General features: G+C 44.3%; 1 protein-coding gene across 6 annotated transcripts in view; it reads left to right on the plus strand.

Moving 5' to 3' along the window:
* The window catches only part of C1QTNF5 (C1q and TNF related 5), a 51,585-nt gene extending 32,576 nt beyond the window's left edge, over nt 1–19,009 (plus strand). For all 6 annotated transcript variants that reach the window (XM_073566442.1, XM_073566443.1, XM_073566444.1 and 3 more), the window contains 2 exons: nt 1,341–1,555; nt 17,824–19,009. In XM_073566442.1, the coding sequence (XP_073422543.1) occupies nt 1,341–1,555; nt 17,824–18,362 (754 nt within the window). In that variant the 3' untranslated portion in view covers nt 18,363–19,009. The remainder of the gene's footprint in view (nt 1–1,340; nt 1,556–17,823) is intronic.
* The last annotated feature ends 341 nt before the right edge of the window (nt 19,010–19,350 follow it).

The following is a 19,350-nucleotide window of genomic DNA, read 5'->3' on the forward strand; positions in this document are numbered from 1 at the left end:
CCTAAGAGCCCAGTGGCCTTCATAATCCTTAAACAGAAGGAGATTTGGACCATCAGAAGTCTTCCTAGACCTGGCCTTCCAGCCAAACTGAGCAATCGTGGGAGAAGAGCGTTGGTGAGAGAGGTAAGGAAGAACCCCAAGATCACTGTGGTAAGCTCCACAGATGCAGTAGGGAGATTGGAGAAAGTTCCACAAAGTCAACTATCACTGCAGCCTTCCACCAGTCGGGCCTTTATGGCAGAGTGGCCCAACGGAAGCCTCTCCTCAGTGCAAGACATATGAAAGCCCGCATTGTTTGCTAAAAAACACATGAAGGACTCCCAGACTATGAGAAATAAGATTCTCAGGTCTGATGAGACGAAGATAAACCTTTTTGGTGATACTTCTAAGCAGTATGTGTGAAGAAAACCAGGCACTGCTCATCACCTGCCCAATACAATCCCAACAGTGAAACATGGTGATGGCAGCATCATGCTATGGGGGTGTTTTCAGCTGCTCGAACAGGACGACTCATTGCCTTTGAAGGAAGCATGAATGCAGCCAAGTACAGCGATATCCTGGATGAAATTCTCTTCCAGCGTGCTCTGGACCTCAGACTTGGCCGAAGGTTCACCTTCTAATAAGACAATGATCCTAAGCACACAGCTAAAATAACAAAGGAGTGGCTTCAGAACAACTCTGTGACCATTCTTGACTGGCCCAGCCAGAGCCCTGACCTAAACCCAATTGAGCATCTCAGGAGAGACCTGAAAATGGCTGTCCACCAACATTCACCATCCAACCTGATGGAACTGGAGAGAATCTGCAAGGAAGAATGGCAAAGGATCCCCCAAATCCAGGTGTGAAAAACTTCCTGCATCATTCCCAAAAAGACTCATGGCTGTACTATCTCAAAAGGGTGATTCTACTCAATACTGAGCAAAGGGTCTGAATACGTATGATCATGTGGTATTTCAGTTTTTCTTTTTTAATATATTTGCAAAAATTTTCTAAGTGTCTGTTTTTTTCAGTCAAGAAGGGGTGCAGAATTTACATTAATGAGAAAATAAATTACTTTTTTGAATTTACCAAATGGCTGCACTGAAACAAAGAGTGAACAGTTTAAGGGGGTCTGAATACTTTTCGTACCCACTGTATCTATATATCTCATATCTCGCTATCTAATAATTGCTGTATTTATTATACCATATATACTTAGCATTTTGCTCTCCTTCTATCACCTACTTATAAAATCCCTTTCTGTCTATCCTTAATTCTGTCTTCACTACTTAACGTAGATCTATTATTGTCAAAATAATGACTTCCATATCTGAATAACTGATAAGTTTATTTCTTCACAGAACAATGCTCCTTCCTGTTAGTGTTATATTTTCCTTCATTATAAGTTCTTTACAAGTAGAAGATAATCAGATAACGTCACCTTGCTGTGGGACCCCTGGGATTCCTGGGGTTCCTGGGACGCCTGGCAACACAGGATTATCGGGAAGAGATGGTCGAGATGGTAGAGATGGAGCAGCAGGGATAAGCGGACCTAAAGGAGACCCTGGAGAGCCAGGTAAAAAACGGGGTGTGGTGCTGCTGTTTCATGTAAAAGGAAGTACTATACTGTAAACCTTTTTCAAAGCACAATGACCATAACCAATACATACAACAAGGGCTTCCACTAGGAATTTCAGAGCCCCATACTGTCAAAATTTTCAGGCCCCCTTGAGACTCCGCCCAGGCTCCACCCCAGCTCAGCATTCATCCCAGCTCCGCCTTCACCCCTCAAACCTTTTACAGTCCACTGCCAACTCTTGTAAAAACTCCACGACCAATAATACCACATACAAGAGATAAATACTGCCACACCATGACCAGATCACATATTACCACCACACAGTGACCAGAATCCCCTCACCAAACTAACCTCACCAGTATCCTCGCAGCAGCCTTCCATCAACAGACTTCCCTCTCCAGACTCCCCTCACTTCCTTTATCAGACTCCATTCACCAGAATTCCTTCACCAAACTTAGCAGCCTCTTCCTCACACACTGCACGCCACCGCCTCCAATGGAGCCTGTCCCCAACGCATGCTGCTCTGCTCTGGAATAAAGATGAGCGCACAGGGTGTCACGTGAATGGCATCAGGATCCTTAAAGGTACAGTGCTCCTTTCCGGCCATTGGGTACTTTATGTGCTGAGTTGTTTTACCTGAGCCCCGGTGAGCTGAAACAAAGGGCTGGGGGGCAGATCTGGACTGGCCGCCCCCCTTTTTGCTTCTGCTCACCAGGTCCCATACATTAGTAAGGGCAGTAATGCCCTTATGGTGGCCTTACATACAACATAACGTTATCTTCACTTCTGATGATCACCATGAGCAAATTGCATGCTATCGATTTGGATGAAACATCAATACTGAGCCAAAAATTATGTGAGTGTTCTTATTGTAGACCTTACATCCAAAAGTTTCCCGAACCTAATGCCCAAGTAATGCACATAAACCATTTAAGCCAGTTTTACATGTCCAATCACAATGTCTGGAGAGTCCATGAGTCTACTGACCCAAAATCAACAGCTTCAAAGACATATGTACATAGGTGCTAGAGTAACCCTAACAAACAACTATTGGGTCCATAAATTGCTGTGAAGATTGGAACCCTACATAGTACATAAGTGCCGCCCCCACTCAACGTCGGCTCTCCATGACTGGCCCTATAAGGCCCTTTTATGAGGAGATATGGACAAATATGCAGACAAGAATTTTTAGTACCAAATAAGTTGCTTCATACCAATCGGGGTAATTAAATTATATAAGTAGATATTTTTCCAACTTTCAACTGTGGCACACACAAAAGTCAATTGATATAGTGTGCTTTCATGCTCAATTATATAGGCTGGTAATATGTACACGTTACCCCAGGTATGGGGTGCGGTACACAGGGATGAATAGATTGTCTGAAAAACCTCCAAGCATGCACTGTTCTCGACGCGTTTCCCCAAAATACGTTCATCTGGAGAACATACTTTGTTTTCAATAGAAAATGAATACCATATATAAAGATGATAATACAGTCATGGCCAAAAGTTTAGAGAATGACACAAATATTATATTTTCACATGATCTGCTGCCCTCTGGTTTTTATGTGTGTTTGTCAGTTGTTTTTATCACATACAGAAATATAATTGCAATCATATTATGAGTAACAAAAGGTTATATTGACAGTTAGAATGAGTTAATGCAGCAAGTCAATATTTGCAGTGTTGACCCTTCTTCTTCAGGACCTCAGCAATTCTCCCTGGCATGCTCTCAATCAACTTCTGGATCAAATCCTGACTGATAGCAGTCCATTCTTGCAAAATCAATGCTTTTATTTTGTCTGAATTTGAAGGTTTTTGTTTGTCCACCTGTCTCTTGATGATTGACCACAAGTTCTCAATGAGATTAAGATCTGGGGAGTTTCCAGGCCATGGTCCCAAAATCTCTATGTTTTGTTCCCTGAGCCATTTAGTTATCACCTTTGCTTTATGGCAAGGTGCTCCATCATGTTGAAAAAGGCATTGTTGATCGCCAAACTGCTCTTGGACGGTTGGGAGAAGTTGCTCTTGGATGACATTCTGGTACCATTCTTTATTCATGGCTGTGTTTTTAGGCAAGACTGAGAGAGAGCCCATTCCCTTGGCTGAGAAGCCACCCCACACATGAATGGTTTCAGGATGCTTGACAGTTGGCATGAGACAAGACTGGTGGTAGCTCTCACCTGGTCTTCTCCGAATAAGCCGTTTTCCAGATGTCCCAAACAATTGAAAAGGGGATTCATCAGAGAAAATGACTTTACCCCAGTCCTCAGCAGTCCACTCCCTGTACCTCTTGCAGAATATCAGTCTGTCCATGATGTTTTTTCTGGAGAGAAGTGGCTTCTTTGCTGCCCTCCTTGAGACCAGGCCTTGCTCCAAGAGTCTCCGCCTCACAGTGCGTGCAGATGCACTCACACCTGCCTGCTGCCATTCCTGAGCAAGCTCTGCACTGCTGGTAGCCCAATCCCGCAGCTGAAACACTTTTAAGAGACGGTCCTGGCGCTTGCTGGTCTTTCTTGGGCGCCCTGGAGCCTTTTTGGCAACAAGGGAACCTCTCTCCTTGAAGTTCTTGATGATGCGATAGATTGTTGACTGAGGTGCAATCTTTCTAGCTGCGATACTCTTCCCTGTTAGGCCATTTTTGTGCAGTGCAATGATGACTGCATGTGTTTCTTTAGAGATAACCATGGTTAACAGAAGAGAAACAATGATGCCAAGCACCAGCCTCCTTTTAAAGTGTCCAGTGGTGTCATTCTTACTTAATCATGACAGATTGATCTCCAGCCCTGTCCTCATCAACACCCACACCTGTGTTAATGGAGCAATCACTGAAACGATGTTAGGTGGTCCTTTTAAGGCAGGGCTGCAATGATGTTGAAATGTGTTTTGGGGGATAAAGTTAATTTTCTAGGCAAATATTGACTTTGCAAGTAATTGCTGTTAAGCTGATCACTCTTTATAACATTCTGGAGTATACGCAAATTGCCATTAGAAAAAATGAATCAGTAGACTTTGTAAAAATTAATATTTGTGTCATTCTCTAAACTTTTGGTCATGACTGTACTTGGCTTAAAGGTAGATGAATACAAATGCATGGGCCATGCACATAGTGAATAAGTTGGTAGGACAGTATTCACACTACCAAGAGACTAAAACACAGAGAAACACAGTACAACAAATGCGAAAAAATACAAAAAACGTATCAATTAAATACCCTGTTTTGTTGTCATCTTTTTGCTAGCACTTGATGTTTATTGTTAGATATTTTTTTGCAGCAGAGTATTTTTTTGCGTTTGTTGTACTGTGTTTCTCTGTTTTAAGTCTCTTGGTGGTGTGAATATGGGTCGCCCTCCCAGGGCTGTGGGGTACTCGGTACCGGGCCGGTCTCTCAGAGGGGATTGTCAAAGCGGCGGTGACCCGGTCCGTGGCCCTGGGCGCCCATGTAAAAGGGGTTGAGTTGAGAATAAAGTTTATAAGTGATTCGTGACGCCACCTGTGGTGTTCGGCAAGGGAGGTGTTAAGCCGACGCTGCAAGTAGATCCTCTGGGACAGATGGTGTAGTGCAGAAATGATGTTGTAGCCCTCCACAGGTAGGGCTGTTGGTCCCAGGGCAGTGTAGCGGAATGTTTAGGAAGAGGGTGCAGTGTTTGGCACAGAGATGTAGCAGTGCTGAGGATGTTGCAGGAAGGAGGCAAGGACACAACAGGGTGCAGTTTCTTTACCTTTACTTGGCAAATGCAGTCCAGGGGCCTGATTACAGATGGCACAGGAGCAGGCTAGCCTGGAAGCAACTCAGGGATCTCTCTATCAGATGGGTGGTCTTGTCTCCTTTCTAGCGCTGGCTTGAGATACATCCAGTACTGTGTTACACTGAAGTTCCTCCTTCTTATCTTCTCTTAGAACTACCTCGTATGGCAGACAGCTGTAGCCCTCTATCTCTCTTGGCTCACCTGTCGCTGTTGTGCCTCTGAGTCTTAGTTGGGAATAGAGCATTTACAGCTTCCTATTCCTCTGGTTTCTGTTGCAGGACCTTCAGTATCCATACAACCGTGGAGACCAGGCTCCAGATCGTGCGCTCTCACTGGGAGGGAGCTCTCAATCCTCAGCTCAACCTCCAGCTTCTCTCCACACGTTTACTTTGTTGCCCTCCTCACACTAACTCCTCACTTCCCTTCCTGGCCCTCAGAGAGCACTCCTCCCGCAATCCTGGTTCAGAGCTCCCTCTGATGGCCTGGAGTGGGAACTGTGTTGCATGACATCGTTAACTGTTAGAGAGACCCTTCATTGCCTCCAAGCCTGACATCACCCTCCCTGGAGGAAGGCAATGCCACTGTGGCGACCATACTCCTGGGGGTGCCACATTTACTGTCCTACTGACTTATTCACTATGTGCATGGCCCATGCATTTGTATTCAATTGGTCTCTTGCTTTTTCAAGTTTTTGGGAGGTTCCCATCCCTCTCTTGTGGGCGATGCACATATAAAGCCGTCTCACACAGCGTGTCCACTTCAGGCATTACCTTTCAGAATCCTGCTCATATAGGTACTGTTCAAATGGTCAGTTTTTAAATACATTGGTTAGGACTGCTCTGAAGGGTATGCCTTGGCATTTGGTAGAGCGGCTTAGTATACATTTTTTGCAAAAAACGTATCAACTAAATACCCTGTTTTGCTATCATCTTTTCGCTAGCACTTGCTGTTTATTGTTAGATATATTTTTTACAGCAGAGTATTTTTTCGCATTTGTTGTACTGTGTTTCTCTGTGTTTTAAAGGTAGATGAGTTAATCAAAGAATATTTGGGTCAAGGAGAACGGTGTCCATCCATAAATGCCAAATGGAGTTATGTCCCTGCAAGTAGCATATGTCTGTGGCAACCACCATACATATGCGCATTTTCCCATTAGTGTTATTGCACATCTGGGTTAAAGTGGCAGGAAGTAGTTTTTTGACTACGTCGTAATGCTATGACTCCGTCGCATACGTGCTTACGCCTCTTACAAGATGGGAAAGCGCTCCATTTCGCACATGCGCCATGGTTATATACCTTTACAGTATAGGTAAGGCAGGGGAACCTGAATGCATATGCGTCCATGCAGTTCTGTGGTGCTGCGATGTTCCACCAGAGTCCCATATTAAGTATGATGATGCTTGCAGACCCACTGACAGCCTCACAAGAGAATCTGTCTCATCTAGCCAGACTATATTCTCCCAATATTTCACAGGCTTGTCTAAATGTTGTTGAGCAAACTGTATACTTGATGAACATGCTTTTTGTTCAGCAATTGAGTCTTGTGTGGTGAGTGTACGTAGAGACCATGGGGGTTGAGTGCATTACTTTCTTTGAAACCATTGCACCTGCTGATTCCAGGTCTTTCTGCAGCTCACGGCAGGTGGTCCTTGGCTATTGGACAACTTTTCTGGTAATTCTTTTCACTCCATTGTCTGAAATCTTGGGGGGAGTACTGGTCATGGATGGCTTATGAGGAAATTATGTTCTTTCCACTTTCTGATTCTGGCCCCAACACTGCTCACTGGAACCTTCAGTAGTTTAGAAATTGTTATGCCATTCAGTATGTTTTGTAACAATAAGGTTGTAAGGTTGTAAAAGTGTTGAGACAGTTCACTGGTTTTACCCATCATGAGATATTGTATGGCATCTTGGTAATGTGAGACCTCTTTATCAGCCATAAGTTGAACCAGCTAATGATGTCATGACTTTCCATGGGTTTTTGCACAATTCACGACAACACAGGCCCCACTCTCATACATGAGAAAAAAGGACACAGGACACGGAGTTCTAAGTTTGGCATAAAATGGCCTTGGCGTTTATTTTGAGTTACTCAACAACCAATTTTATTTCATCATAACCATTAAAACTATTAAATATCTCCATCACTGATTAAAATTATTACTCTCATGACCCAATCCTCCCTAAAACAGGGAGATTATCTCACAAATAAATGACACGACAATACAATGAAATACTTTTTAACAGGGCGGGAGGGAGGGATCTTGAAATCTTTTTGAGGTAAACTGAGGTAACTGTCACAAATAGCTGATTATATACCACAAATTCTTCCCACTCTTACTCTGTCAGGAAATCAAACAGGTTCAAAAAAAGAGCAGGAAGCCAATCTGCCTAACAACAGGGAACCTGCTCGTGAAATATCACAGCTTACTGAAACATTAACTCTTTGTAAACCAGAGCTTAAAAAAAAACAACTGAACACCATCAAATTAATAGTTATGGGAGCCGCGTTATCATGCGACCCCCTTGTATTCACTAAGGGGAGGGCGTTCATGACAACTCAGGCCCCACTCTCATACATAAGAAAAAAGGACACAGGACATGGAGTTCTAAGTTTGGCATAAAATGGCCGTGGCGTTTGAGTTACTCAACAACCAATTTTATTTCATCATAACCATTAAAACCATTAAATATCTCCATCACTGAATAAAATTATTACTCTCATGACCCAATCCTTCCTAAAACAGGGAGATTATCCACACGCCGTGCATATTAATGCATGGCCCCCCCAAAACGCCACATCCATTTTTCAATGATGTCCTGGACATCCAAGTTAAAGATGTCCAGGCCAACATCTGAAAGGTGCACAAGGTCCCTTCTGTACATACCGGGGATCTTTTTTTCCAAGTCGACGTGTCTGTAAGAAAATCCGTCAATCAAAGCCATAAACGTCTGCATACTCCTGGTAACCCTTTTTCTTATTTTTTTCAACAAACAACATATTGTATTCTGCCCATAACAATCTAGGGACAATTTCTGAAAATACAAAAAATGATTTAAACAATTCCATTTTTAGCAAACTCAAATCCTTCCTCTTGAAGGCTAATAAATCGAGTGTGTTAACTTTACCTAATTCGTTACCCTCTAAATGCAAAATTATTACATCAGGATATGGATGACTCTTTGACAGCTGTTGCATACATCCAACCAAATTCTCCCATAACATTCCTCTTCGGCTAAACCAAAAAAGTGGAGGGAAGAAGTATTAAATGAGAGATTCTCTGTATAGTACCGCATCGTCGCCCTTTTTTCGTCCCAATAAATATACGAGTATCCGATGATCCACACAATTAGCGGACCTACAAAATGAATAAGATGTTAGCATTCATATAAATTTGGTCGAACATACAATTTGAACCTTTTTGATTCCCACCTTCCAATTTTCATTATATTATTGTCTTGAAAACCCAACCTAGCCGCTTCCGTTGCTGCTCCAATACAAAAAGAGTGAGATGTGATTTTAACATTTTTCAAACCCAATTGGACCAGACATTTTTTTCAAATGAAATTAAATTGAAAAAACAGTCACCGGTGTACTATTGCGGTGAATGAAAAATGGACCTTCTACACTTGGTCTCATGCTAAGCCATCTCTTCACAATCGAGACTGGACAAATGACTGAATCTGAGATTGCAGATAAACTAACTGAAGCTCCTCTTCCTAACTGATCCGTTTTTGACTTTTTTATAAATAAAACGACAGAGGATTCAAATACCTTTATATCCTCCATTAACAGGCCAGAAGGTGAATTTTTTGACTGAGAAACTATTTCCCCGACACGAAGAGCTGCAAAAAATGCTAATGTAAATGTTGCTGAAAACAAACAACTTTCTTCAAAATTGTCGCAAACCGATGGGAGAGACACGCATATGTCTTTTAGCAAGCGAAATGATATGGGATGACGATCATCCTGTTTAAAATTAAACCTTCTGAATCCTTTTAACAATTGTTTCCTTAAAAAAAGTCATTCAACGGTTTCTTGCCCAAAGTTTTAAGGAAAAATGAAACACCAGCAATGTGTTTTGCTAATGCTGAATAAGACAGACCATTCAAGACCAAATGCTCTGCAAATTTCAGAGCTGTTTCTTCCTTTGCTTCGTTATATGAGTAAACGTTTGTTGTACAAAATCTTATCCATACATTCCAAGTGCCCGAACACTCGGACCAAGGTTTTTTTTAGCCAAGGACTTTCCAATAAAATACTGAATTAGACCTGTACTATGTCCCATATATTCTCTGGGCAAATCGTTCGTTTGTCGGCTCCGGGAACATGCTCCAAAAACTTTGACCACTGGCAGTGACAAATAAGTTTATCACAATCATTAATTAACTCATTTGAAAATGACGCTTTTAACCAGATATTACACTCCATACAGGCAAGAACTAACGGCCTAAGAATCTGGTTAGCCCATTTGTTTTTATCCGAAAATGTATTTAACATAAAAACAAAACCTTGGTTGTTAGAACAAAATAATATATGCTTATTGCAAAGGCTAGGTCCCCACAAAAGAATGGCTACATATATGGCGAAAAGGTCTAAAATTGCTCCCTTCTTAATAATATTACTGTAAGACCAAGAAATAGGCCATCTGTTTGACGACCAGTGCTATTTAAAAGATAAACCAAAACCTTCTGATTCGTCCGTAAAAATATACAAATCTTCGGCAAATACAAACGGGGTCTGCCACATTGTCTTGCCATTAAATTTAGATAGGAAACGACAACCAAGTTTTCAAATCCTCCTTAAGCTCGCTACCTAATCTCAGGTGTGAATTAGGCGCAAGGTTACCTGCTGTGGCATCGTATGGCCTTCTCGAAAAAACCCTACCCATGGGTATGATTTTTAAGGCAAAGTTCAAGGAACCTAATAACGACTGCAAATTTTTTCAATAAAACTTTTTCCTTCGACAAAAACAGATTAATCATATAACAAATTTTGTCAATCTTTTCAGCAGGGAGAGAGCATGTCATAGATTCAGAATCTATCAGAATACCCAAAAATTCCAAAGAAGTACAAGGAGACACGTTTTTTTTTTTTTGCCATAGGTATTCCAAAATGCTCACAAACTTTAACAAACTTATCCATTAAAGCAAAACAAACGTCAGAATCTCTGGGACCAATAAACAAGAAATCATCAACATAATGCACTACTTCGCCGCCTTTTGATTTGGACTCCACTACCCATTGAAGAAAAGTTGAAAACGTCTCAAAATAATAACAAGATAATGAAAAAACCCCATAGGGAGACCTTTATCAAAAAAAAATTTATCTTTAAAACAAAAACCAAGGGAATTGAAACCTCTCAGATCAACTGGTAACAACCTGAACGCAGCTTTTATGTCAGATTTTGCTAGCAATGACTTGTGACCAAAGCTTTGCAGGAACTCCACTGCAACATCAAACGAAGTGTACATCAATGAACAAATTTCCGTATCCACTTCATCGTTTAGGGAACTTCCTATGGGATACGATAAGTGATGAATCAATCTAAACGAACCCATCTCTTTTTTAGGAACTAAGCCCAATGGAGAGACCCTGAAATTACCAAATGGAGGAGAGTCAAATGGGCCCTCTACTCTACCTGCTTCAATCTCTTTTAATATTTTTTCCTCGACTATCATTGGATAATCTAACGCTGATTGCAAATTGTTCCATTGTTTACAACCAGTACCTGAAAATGTTGGAACAAAAAATCCATTACAGAAACCATTTTTTAGCATGTAACTACTCTCCGTGTCTGGGTGCATTTCTAACCATGGGACCATATTTTGTAACTTCACTGGAGTCAGCGCTCTTTGAAAGCGCATCTTTATTGGGTCCTTGTTGAACATTTTGTGACGGACGTTTGAAGCATCTAAACATTGCATGTGTACCCCCGCAAAACGAGCACCCATGGCGAAAATGACAGTTTGCAGCCCACTTACAGCTTGATTCGTTGAATGCAAAACACACCCCTTTTTTACTAGGTGTAGACATATTCTGCTTATATGATGGGAACTTCTGGGGTAACATCAAAATTAGCCATAATCCCAGGTCTTTTTTACCCCATGATAGGTTAGGGTGCATGGATAATTTTTGACGAAATGCTTCGTCATATTGTAACCATGACATGCCCCCAAAGTTCCGATATGCATCCAAAATTAAATCTAACTGCTGAAACAGCCCCGAACATAACGAAGGGTATTTTTCACCCAGTACAGCAGCATAGATAGCAAATGCTTGAAGCCAATTATTAAATGACCTCTGAATAACCACCCGTTTCTTTTCTTCCGCTTCATCTTTTCTTTTATATCTATGATAATGTTCTTTAATTGACGGTAAAAGGGAGAAAATATCAATGTATTTGGGTCGCCCCTCACACCCAGGGCAGCGGGGTACTCGGTACCGGGCCGGTGTCAGGGGGATGTGTCACAGCAGCGGCGACCCGGTCCGTGGCCCTGGGCGCCCAATATCAGTGGCGGTGATGTCAATAGTGTTATAGCTTAGTTGAATAGTTCGTGACGCCACCCGTGGTGTTTGGCAAGTAAGATGTTGAGCCAATGCTGCATGCAGATCCACTGGGACTGATGGTGTGGTGCAGAAAAGATGGTGTAGCTCCCCACTGGTGGAGCTGTAGTCCCAGGGCAGTGTGGGTGCAATGGATGAGGAGAGGCGCAGAATGGTATAGATGCTGTTACCCAGATGTAGCGGTGCTGAAGGTGTTAGCGACGAATGAATGGAGGACACCAGGGCTTGTAGTTTCAAAGCTTTACTCACAGTTCATGGTACCCACTGGTGCCCGCCTCCGTGCTGTGTCCTCCAGGGTAGAGACTCAGTCAACCTCCCGGGCAAGTCAGGGTTCTCCTCTCTAACACTCCGCCAACATGTGCCTTTCCTGAACGACTCCTCTATTGCGCCTTTTAATGTGAAGAGCTCCAGTACCGTAGTTCTCTGGAATTCCTCCTGTCAGATGTTCCTAGAACCTTACTTGTATGACAGACAGCTGTAGCCTCTATCGGGAACTTCTCTCAGAGTCCTGGCTCGCTAATCGGTTGCTGTTGTGTCCCAAGTCTTGGATGGGAGTAGTGCATTTACAGCCAACTACTCCACTGGTGTCTGCTGCAGAACCATAAGTGTCCATACGACATCGGGGACCGGGCCCCGGCCTTGCGCTGAGAATCTATAGGCAGGGTTCCTCTTCCAACCCACAACTCCTCTCTGTTCTCCTACTCCTTCGTTCCGCACTGTTCCTTCTCTCTCTTATGGAAGCTTAGGTTGCAGTTCTACGTCTTTCTCCTTCTGTTCCTTTCCTAGGGAGCTCGTTCCACTAAGACCAGTCCTCAGCCTCTCCTGACTGACTGCCTTCCTCCGCCTTGAGCTCCACTCAGGCTGACCTCCTGTCAGCCTGCTCTCAGCCTCTCCTCCAGACTGAACTGTAATTCTAAGCTTTCCCCCTCTTTTATACTAACTCCACCCACCTCCCAGCACATCTCGTGTTATGAAGCAGGGTTCCACGAAGGGTGCTCTGCTACCCTCAGCCTGAAGCTGCTAGGTGGACCTACTGAACTATCCTGTGTGTGGGATGCAGGTGTTGGAGTGTGGAAAGGAGTTCCCAACCTACCTAGTTGGTGGGGCACTACACCTTAGGAGAAGGTGCAGTACCTCTGTGGCGACTGAACCTCAGGGGCACCACATACCCCCCCGTTAAACACAGCATGTCCGCGGGCTGCAAGATAGCAAAGTAGACAGCAAAGAAACATAAAAAAATTTTGTAATGCATAACAACTTTCCTTATACTAATCTTCCTAATATAGGAGGTACTCATCTTGAATGTTACAAACAATTCGATCTTAGATTCTATCTAAAATTTTTAATTCTAAGTGCAATTCTCAATTCAAAGTGCTATTCTCTGTAACATATTTTCTCTCATGTTTCCTCTCTTCAGTACACATTTATTTCTCTACTTTCACTGTCTCTTCTAGATGCAAGACGCTGACCACAAGTGCCTGGTCCGTCACCTGTCTACTTTCAATTCTTTATTCATATCACTCATCTCTATATCAGACATTCCTAATTCTTCTATAAAAGCCATTTCTCAGTTACTAATACTCAATAAACACATTATCAAATACTTCACAGTAAAACATTCAACAGTTAATCTTGTAAGGTGCTGGACACCGCACCCAGCGGGGATCTCTTGCAGTGTCCTTTGAGGTAGACATCATCTTCGAAAAATGTCCATGCAAAAACATTATCTTCGCAAAGAGTCTCTAAATGTAAAACCAAGAGAGGGCACCTAAAGAATTGCAACTATTTACAAGTAAGAGTTTTTGGATCACTCCAAGTTCATGATCGCTAGTTCAAATTGTGAAAACGCTGACATTGCAAAAACTAGGCAACAAAAGTGCTACCAGAAAAACAAAACATGATAGCAAAAACAACAAAGCACAACTGGTGCAAACAAACCCTCCTGGGTAACAAGATTTGAAAAGTGTAATTCTTAGTGCTGATCCCCTCCTGGGGTTCTGGAAGCTGAACTGGAACTGTTCTCAGAGGTGGTATCATCGTGATTCTGGCTTCCTGCCAAAGGGTCTTGAAGCTGTGGCAAATGGAACCCATGATGTATCTCAATGCCCGTCAACTGTTCTTCCTCAATAGGTGGTTCCACTGTTCTGGTACGAGGTCTATCTCCTTGGGCCTCTGCAGCTTGCCGGCTCTGACAGGCCACTACCTGGGGACTCGGCAGTGAAGGAATCCCAACATCACCGTCCCAAAACGATCCAATCCCCCTTCTGGCCTGTAGATGTCGAATCAGGCACGCTGGCTCCAACCGTACCCCCACCACCATGGTCCTCCTCCTCCTCCCCATCAACCCATTAGGAAGGCCGGTGTATATACCTGGGAGTTCCCGGTGGTGCGGCCTCTGCTCCGGTGCAGGCGTGGTGGTAGCGGGTGCTGCCCGGTGAGATGTCGGGGACGGCGGTGGAGCCGATGGCAGCTCCGGTTCCGCGGGGGTTGCTGGCGGGACCTGCGCAGCCGTGCCAGGTCCAGACAGGGGCCTCTCTTCCACTTCAGCTCCCTGGACCGCGTACAGCTCCTCCGGTATTAGCGGCAAAGAGGGGACAGAGTACGCTGCTGGTGGCATGGCAGTGGATCCAAGTTCCGCAAGGCCGGCCAGGAAAAGATCTGGTGCAGCGGCGGCGGGTACCGGTGTCGCGGGTACCGCAGGTGTAGGCCCCTCCTGGGCGCGTTGCCGGCTCAGTCTCTCTAAGGCCTCCTGCCTCAGCCGCAGCCGGGTGGTCAGCGTGACTATCTCTTCTTCCAAATGCCGGCGGTTCAGCTCATAGATCGGCTTGGAGCCTTTAGCCATGGCGCCAGGGAGATCCGTTTCCCCGCACTCCGCAGGCCTCCTTCCCTCACTCTCCAAAATGGCGTTCTGGCGTTCTTCCTGCCTTGGCCCCTTTCCCGCCACTGGCTTCTTCTGCCCCTCCTTCCGGGGGCGGCGTCTTCTTCCAGCGTCTCCATACCAAGCCAGGATGCGCACCCCTCGGGGGGTGGGCCATGTATCTGTCACACAGTAATTCAGGCAGGGAAGGCCCAATACTCTCCGCGGTCCTTTCTTAGGACCTCCCATCTCTTCACGCCCTTCTTCTCCGCGCCAGCGGCCATTTCTAATGTCCATTTTACAGTCTATTAAATTTGGTCTTCTGCACATTTTCAAAAGTCTCACAAATGTCAGGCACACAGAACCCGATGGCATCGGGTCTCGTCATCCTGTTCGTGACACCAAAATTGGGTCGCCCCTCACACCCAGGGCAGCGGGGTACTCGATACCGGGCCGGTGTCAGGGGGATGTGTCACAGCAGCGGCGACCCGGTCCGTGGCCCTGGGCGCCCAATATCAGTGGCGGTGATGTCAATAGTGTTATAGCTTAGTTGAATAGTTTGTGACGCCACCCGTGGTGTTTGGCAAGTAAGATGTTGAGCCAATGCTGCATGCAGATCCACTGGGACTGATGGTGTGGTGCAGAAAAGATGGTGTAGCTCCCCACAGGTGGAGCTGTAGTCCCAGGGCAGTGTGGGTGCAATGGATGAGGAGAGGCGCAGAATGGTATAGATGCTGTTACCCAGATGTAGCGGTGCTGAAGGTGTTAGCGACGAATGAATGGAGGACACCAGGGCTTGTAGTTTCAAAGCTTTACTCACAGTTCGTGGTACCCACTGGTGCCCGCCTCCGTGCCGTGTACTCCGGGGTAGAGACTCAATCAACCTCCCGGGCAAGTCAGGGTTCTCCTCTCCAACACTCCGCCAATATGTGCCTTTCCTGAACGACTCCTCTATTGCGCCTTTTAATGTGAAGAGCTCCAGTACCGTAGTTCTCTGGAATTCCTCCTGTCAGATGTTCCTAGAACCTTACTTGTATGACAGACAGCTGTAGCCTCTATCGGGGACTCCTCTCAGAGTCCTGGCTCGCTAATTGGTTGCTGTTGTGTCCCAAGTCTTGGATGGGAGTAGTGTATTTACAGCCAACTACTCCACCGGTGTCTGCTGCAGAACCATAAGTGTCCATACGACCTCGGGGACCGGGCCTCGGCCTTGCGCTGATAACCTATAGGCAGGGTTCCTCTTCCAACCCACAACTCCTCTCTGTTCTCCTACTCCTTCGTTCTGCACTGTTCCTTCTCTCTCTTATGGAAGCTTAGGTTGCAGTTCTACGTCTTTCTCCTTCTGTTCCTTTCCTAGGGAGCTCGTTCCACTAAGACCAGTCCTCAGCCTCTCCTGACTCACTGCCTTCCTCCGTCTTGAGCTCCCCTCAGGCTGACTTCCTGTCAGCCTGCTCTCAGCCTCTCCTCCAGACTGAACTGTAATTCTAAGCTTTCCCCCTCTTTTATACTAACTCCAACCACCTCCCAGTACATCTCGTGTTACGAAGCAGGGTTCCACGAAGGGTGCTCTGCTACCCCCAGCCTGAAGCTGCTAGGCGGACCTACTGAACTATCCTGTGTGTGGGATGCAGGTGTTAGAGTGTGGAAAGGAGTTCCCAACGTACCTAGTTGGTGGGGCACTACACCTTAGGAGAAGGTGCAGTACCTCTGTGGCGACTGAGCCTCAGGGGCGCCACATATTCCCCGTGCCAAATTTGTTCTTTTACTGACATATTAATATGGAAACCAAGTGGGGACATCTCACTCTGAGTCTAAGAGCGATGTTTGCTCGAAACGCGTTCAGAGAATCTTGGATCATTCCCATGCGGTAAATTTTTGGTTTACCAGCTTCTGATCATTTAGCAGCCATGTATCTGATTTTATAAGGTTTTGAATAAATCTTTGAATTTTACTCTTGGAGCTGGACGTTCTTTTTCTTCTTGGAATTGCACTAAAAGACGTTTTGGCAGAGACGTGTCCGTGCTCAGAGACATTGCTAAGGTTGCACAAACTAATGAAAGGTGAGCTGAATCTCCTCTTCTATCGTTCACTTAACACTTCTTTAACCAAACACTTCAAATTAGCATACAATGGGGTAGATAAAGGGACATTAAAAATCTCACCCCTCTGATCCTGTGTGTCGACCGGGTCCAAGGAAGCTTCGGCACTCAAGCCTGTCACGGCAGGCGAATGCTGCTGAGGAGATGATTCCTGGCATACTTCGGTATCCATTGCCGTCGAGACTGCTCTATATGATAAAGCAGCAGCCACAGCCTCGCTGTCTTCATTGGCACAGACCGCTGCTGAACGCTGCCTGGCTTGTACTGGGGTTCCCTGGGCCGCTGCAGCTCTTTTACGGCTGCCGCGGCTAGATGTCTCCGGTAAGTTCAAATTCACCACTGTTTCCCCGGGTGCTCCTCCCCGTCGCCTCACTGACATGCCGGCGTCTGTGTTTGATGACGTGGACCGGCTACGCTGGAGTTCTTGCGTTGCCTCATAAGTAACTGCTGAAGTAGTGAATCCATCTCCATCCTGCTTATCTTGAAATCTTCTTGAGGTAAACTGAGGTAACTGTCACAAACAGCTGATTATATACCACAAATTCTTCCTCTTACTCTGTCAGCCAATCAAACAGGTTCAAAAAAAGAGCAGGAAGCCAATCTGCCTAACAACAGGGAACCTGCTCATGAAATATCGCAGCTTACTGAAACATTAACTCTTTGTAAACCATAGCTTAAAAAAAAAACAACTGAACACCATCAATTTAATAGTTTTGGGAGCCGCGTTATCATGTGACCCCCTTGTATTCACTAAGGGGAGGGCGTTCATTCTTTATGTGTTCACATTTTTCCCCTGTATCATTTCTCATTATTACTCTTAATTTATGGACATCTGTGGTGTGATTTATTTGCCTGTGTGGACTGGATGCGTTGTTACCGACATCTGGTAAGAATTTCATCTCAATGGCACATTTAGAAATAGATTTACTTAGAAAAGTGGCGATGTGTTCAAAATTTGAATGAATAATATGTGTAATATGTTTTCCTAACAGGGATGTCTGGAGCCAGAGGCCAGCCGGGTGATGCTGGGCCAAATGGTGCACAAGGAGAGCGGGGCGAGCAAGGAGAGTGTGCAGTTTCTCCCCATTCTGCTTTCAGTGCCAAGCTTTCTCAGTTGCGAAGCCCTCCTATCTCTGGACAATCAGTCCCATTTGGAAATGTTCTTACTAATGAGCAAGGCCATTACAACCCAGAAACTGGTCGCTTTAAGTGTGTCGTCCCCGGACTGTATTATTTTTCTCTCCATGGCACAGTATACCGTGGGAACCTTCATGTGCAGCTGATGAAGAATGGACATCCACAAGCCTCATTTTTCCAGCCAGGGGATGCAACAAAGCCAGGAGGCCTGTGTGGAGGTGCAGCATTTCGCCTAGAACCTGGTGATGAGGTATGGGTACAGCTCGGGGACTATCCAGGTCTTTACTCCAGCAGTGGGACAGACAGCATTTTCACTGGATTCCTTATTTATTCTGACTGGGAACCCAATCCCGTGTTCCACACTCAGACTTCAGATGATCATAAACCAGTGTAATATGAGATAAACAGGTGAAATATTGTCGGTTACCTTGAAATAGACTACACAAGTACACAGATGTTGTAGATTGTAGATGATACACATAAGGCTTCATACACATGACTATATATTGCAAGATTAGGATTATGTGCTGTTCACATTCAGCTGAAAAATAAAAATGTCATGCACAATTGGATGCTGTATGGATGACAATTTTGAAGTCAAGTTTGACTGATTTTAAAGCAAAAAATGAATCGACACTTCTACTATTACAGTAGAATATGATAAAGAAACATAAAAATATTAAAAAATGCATCATGCAGATCCTTATAACTGCAGTGTGCTCATCTGTACGGAGTGTCGAATATTTGTACAATCGTGTGTAAGAAGCCTGATTGTACGTTCTGCGCACAATAATACAGAGAAAACACAATGCTGTACTGTACATTACATGCTGAGCTGCATCTCCAAAGTATTTTATCGTGGAAACTACCTGATAATAAACTTCATGTGCTGAGAACCAAATATGATAGATCCTCTGTATCTCATGTACAGTGCTATGCAAAAGGTTTTGGCAGTTGATTAAAAAATTTTGGAAAATAAAAGTGTTAATAGTTATTTTTATCAATCAATAAAATGCAAAGTGAATAACCACAACACAATAAGTCTTCTTTGCATATGATTTATTAATTATTTTATTATAGGAAATATAAAAAAACAATACTTCCAGGGAGACATTTTGGATGCCTATGATTTTATTTGCAATCTCCTGAAAAAAAGAAGAAAAAAAATCACATTTACAAAAACATCTCAATCCATTTCTGCCAGGTGAAACAAGAAAATGGCACACAGAAAATTATTTAAAAAAAATGCTTTTTACAAGCCCCTGGGACACTTTGGAGAAATGGCCGTACCATCGGTTCCATCACCAAATCAATGTAACACCAAGTGTTATTGTATCTAGAATGTAGACGAGAGGGGTCCGGCTAGCGTACACTATGTCACC

This window comes from Dendrobates tinctorius, unplaced genomic scaffold, assembly GCF_039654945.1.
Source record: "Dendrobates tinctorius isolate UK_male_01 unplaced genomic scaffold, ASM3965494v1 ptg000018l, whole genome shotgun sequence".
Classification (NCBI taxonomy): Eukaryota; Metazoa; Chordata; class Amphibia; order Anura; family Dendrobatidae; genus Dendrobates; species Dendrobates tinctorius.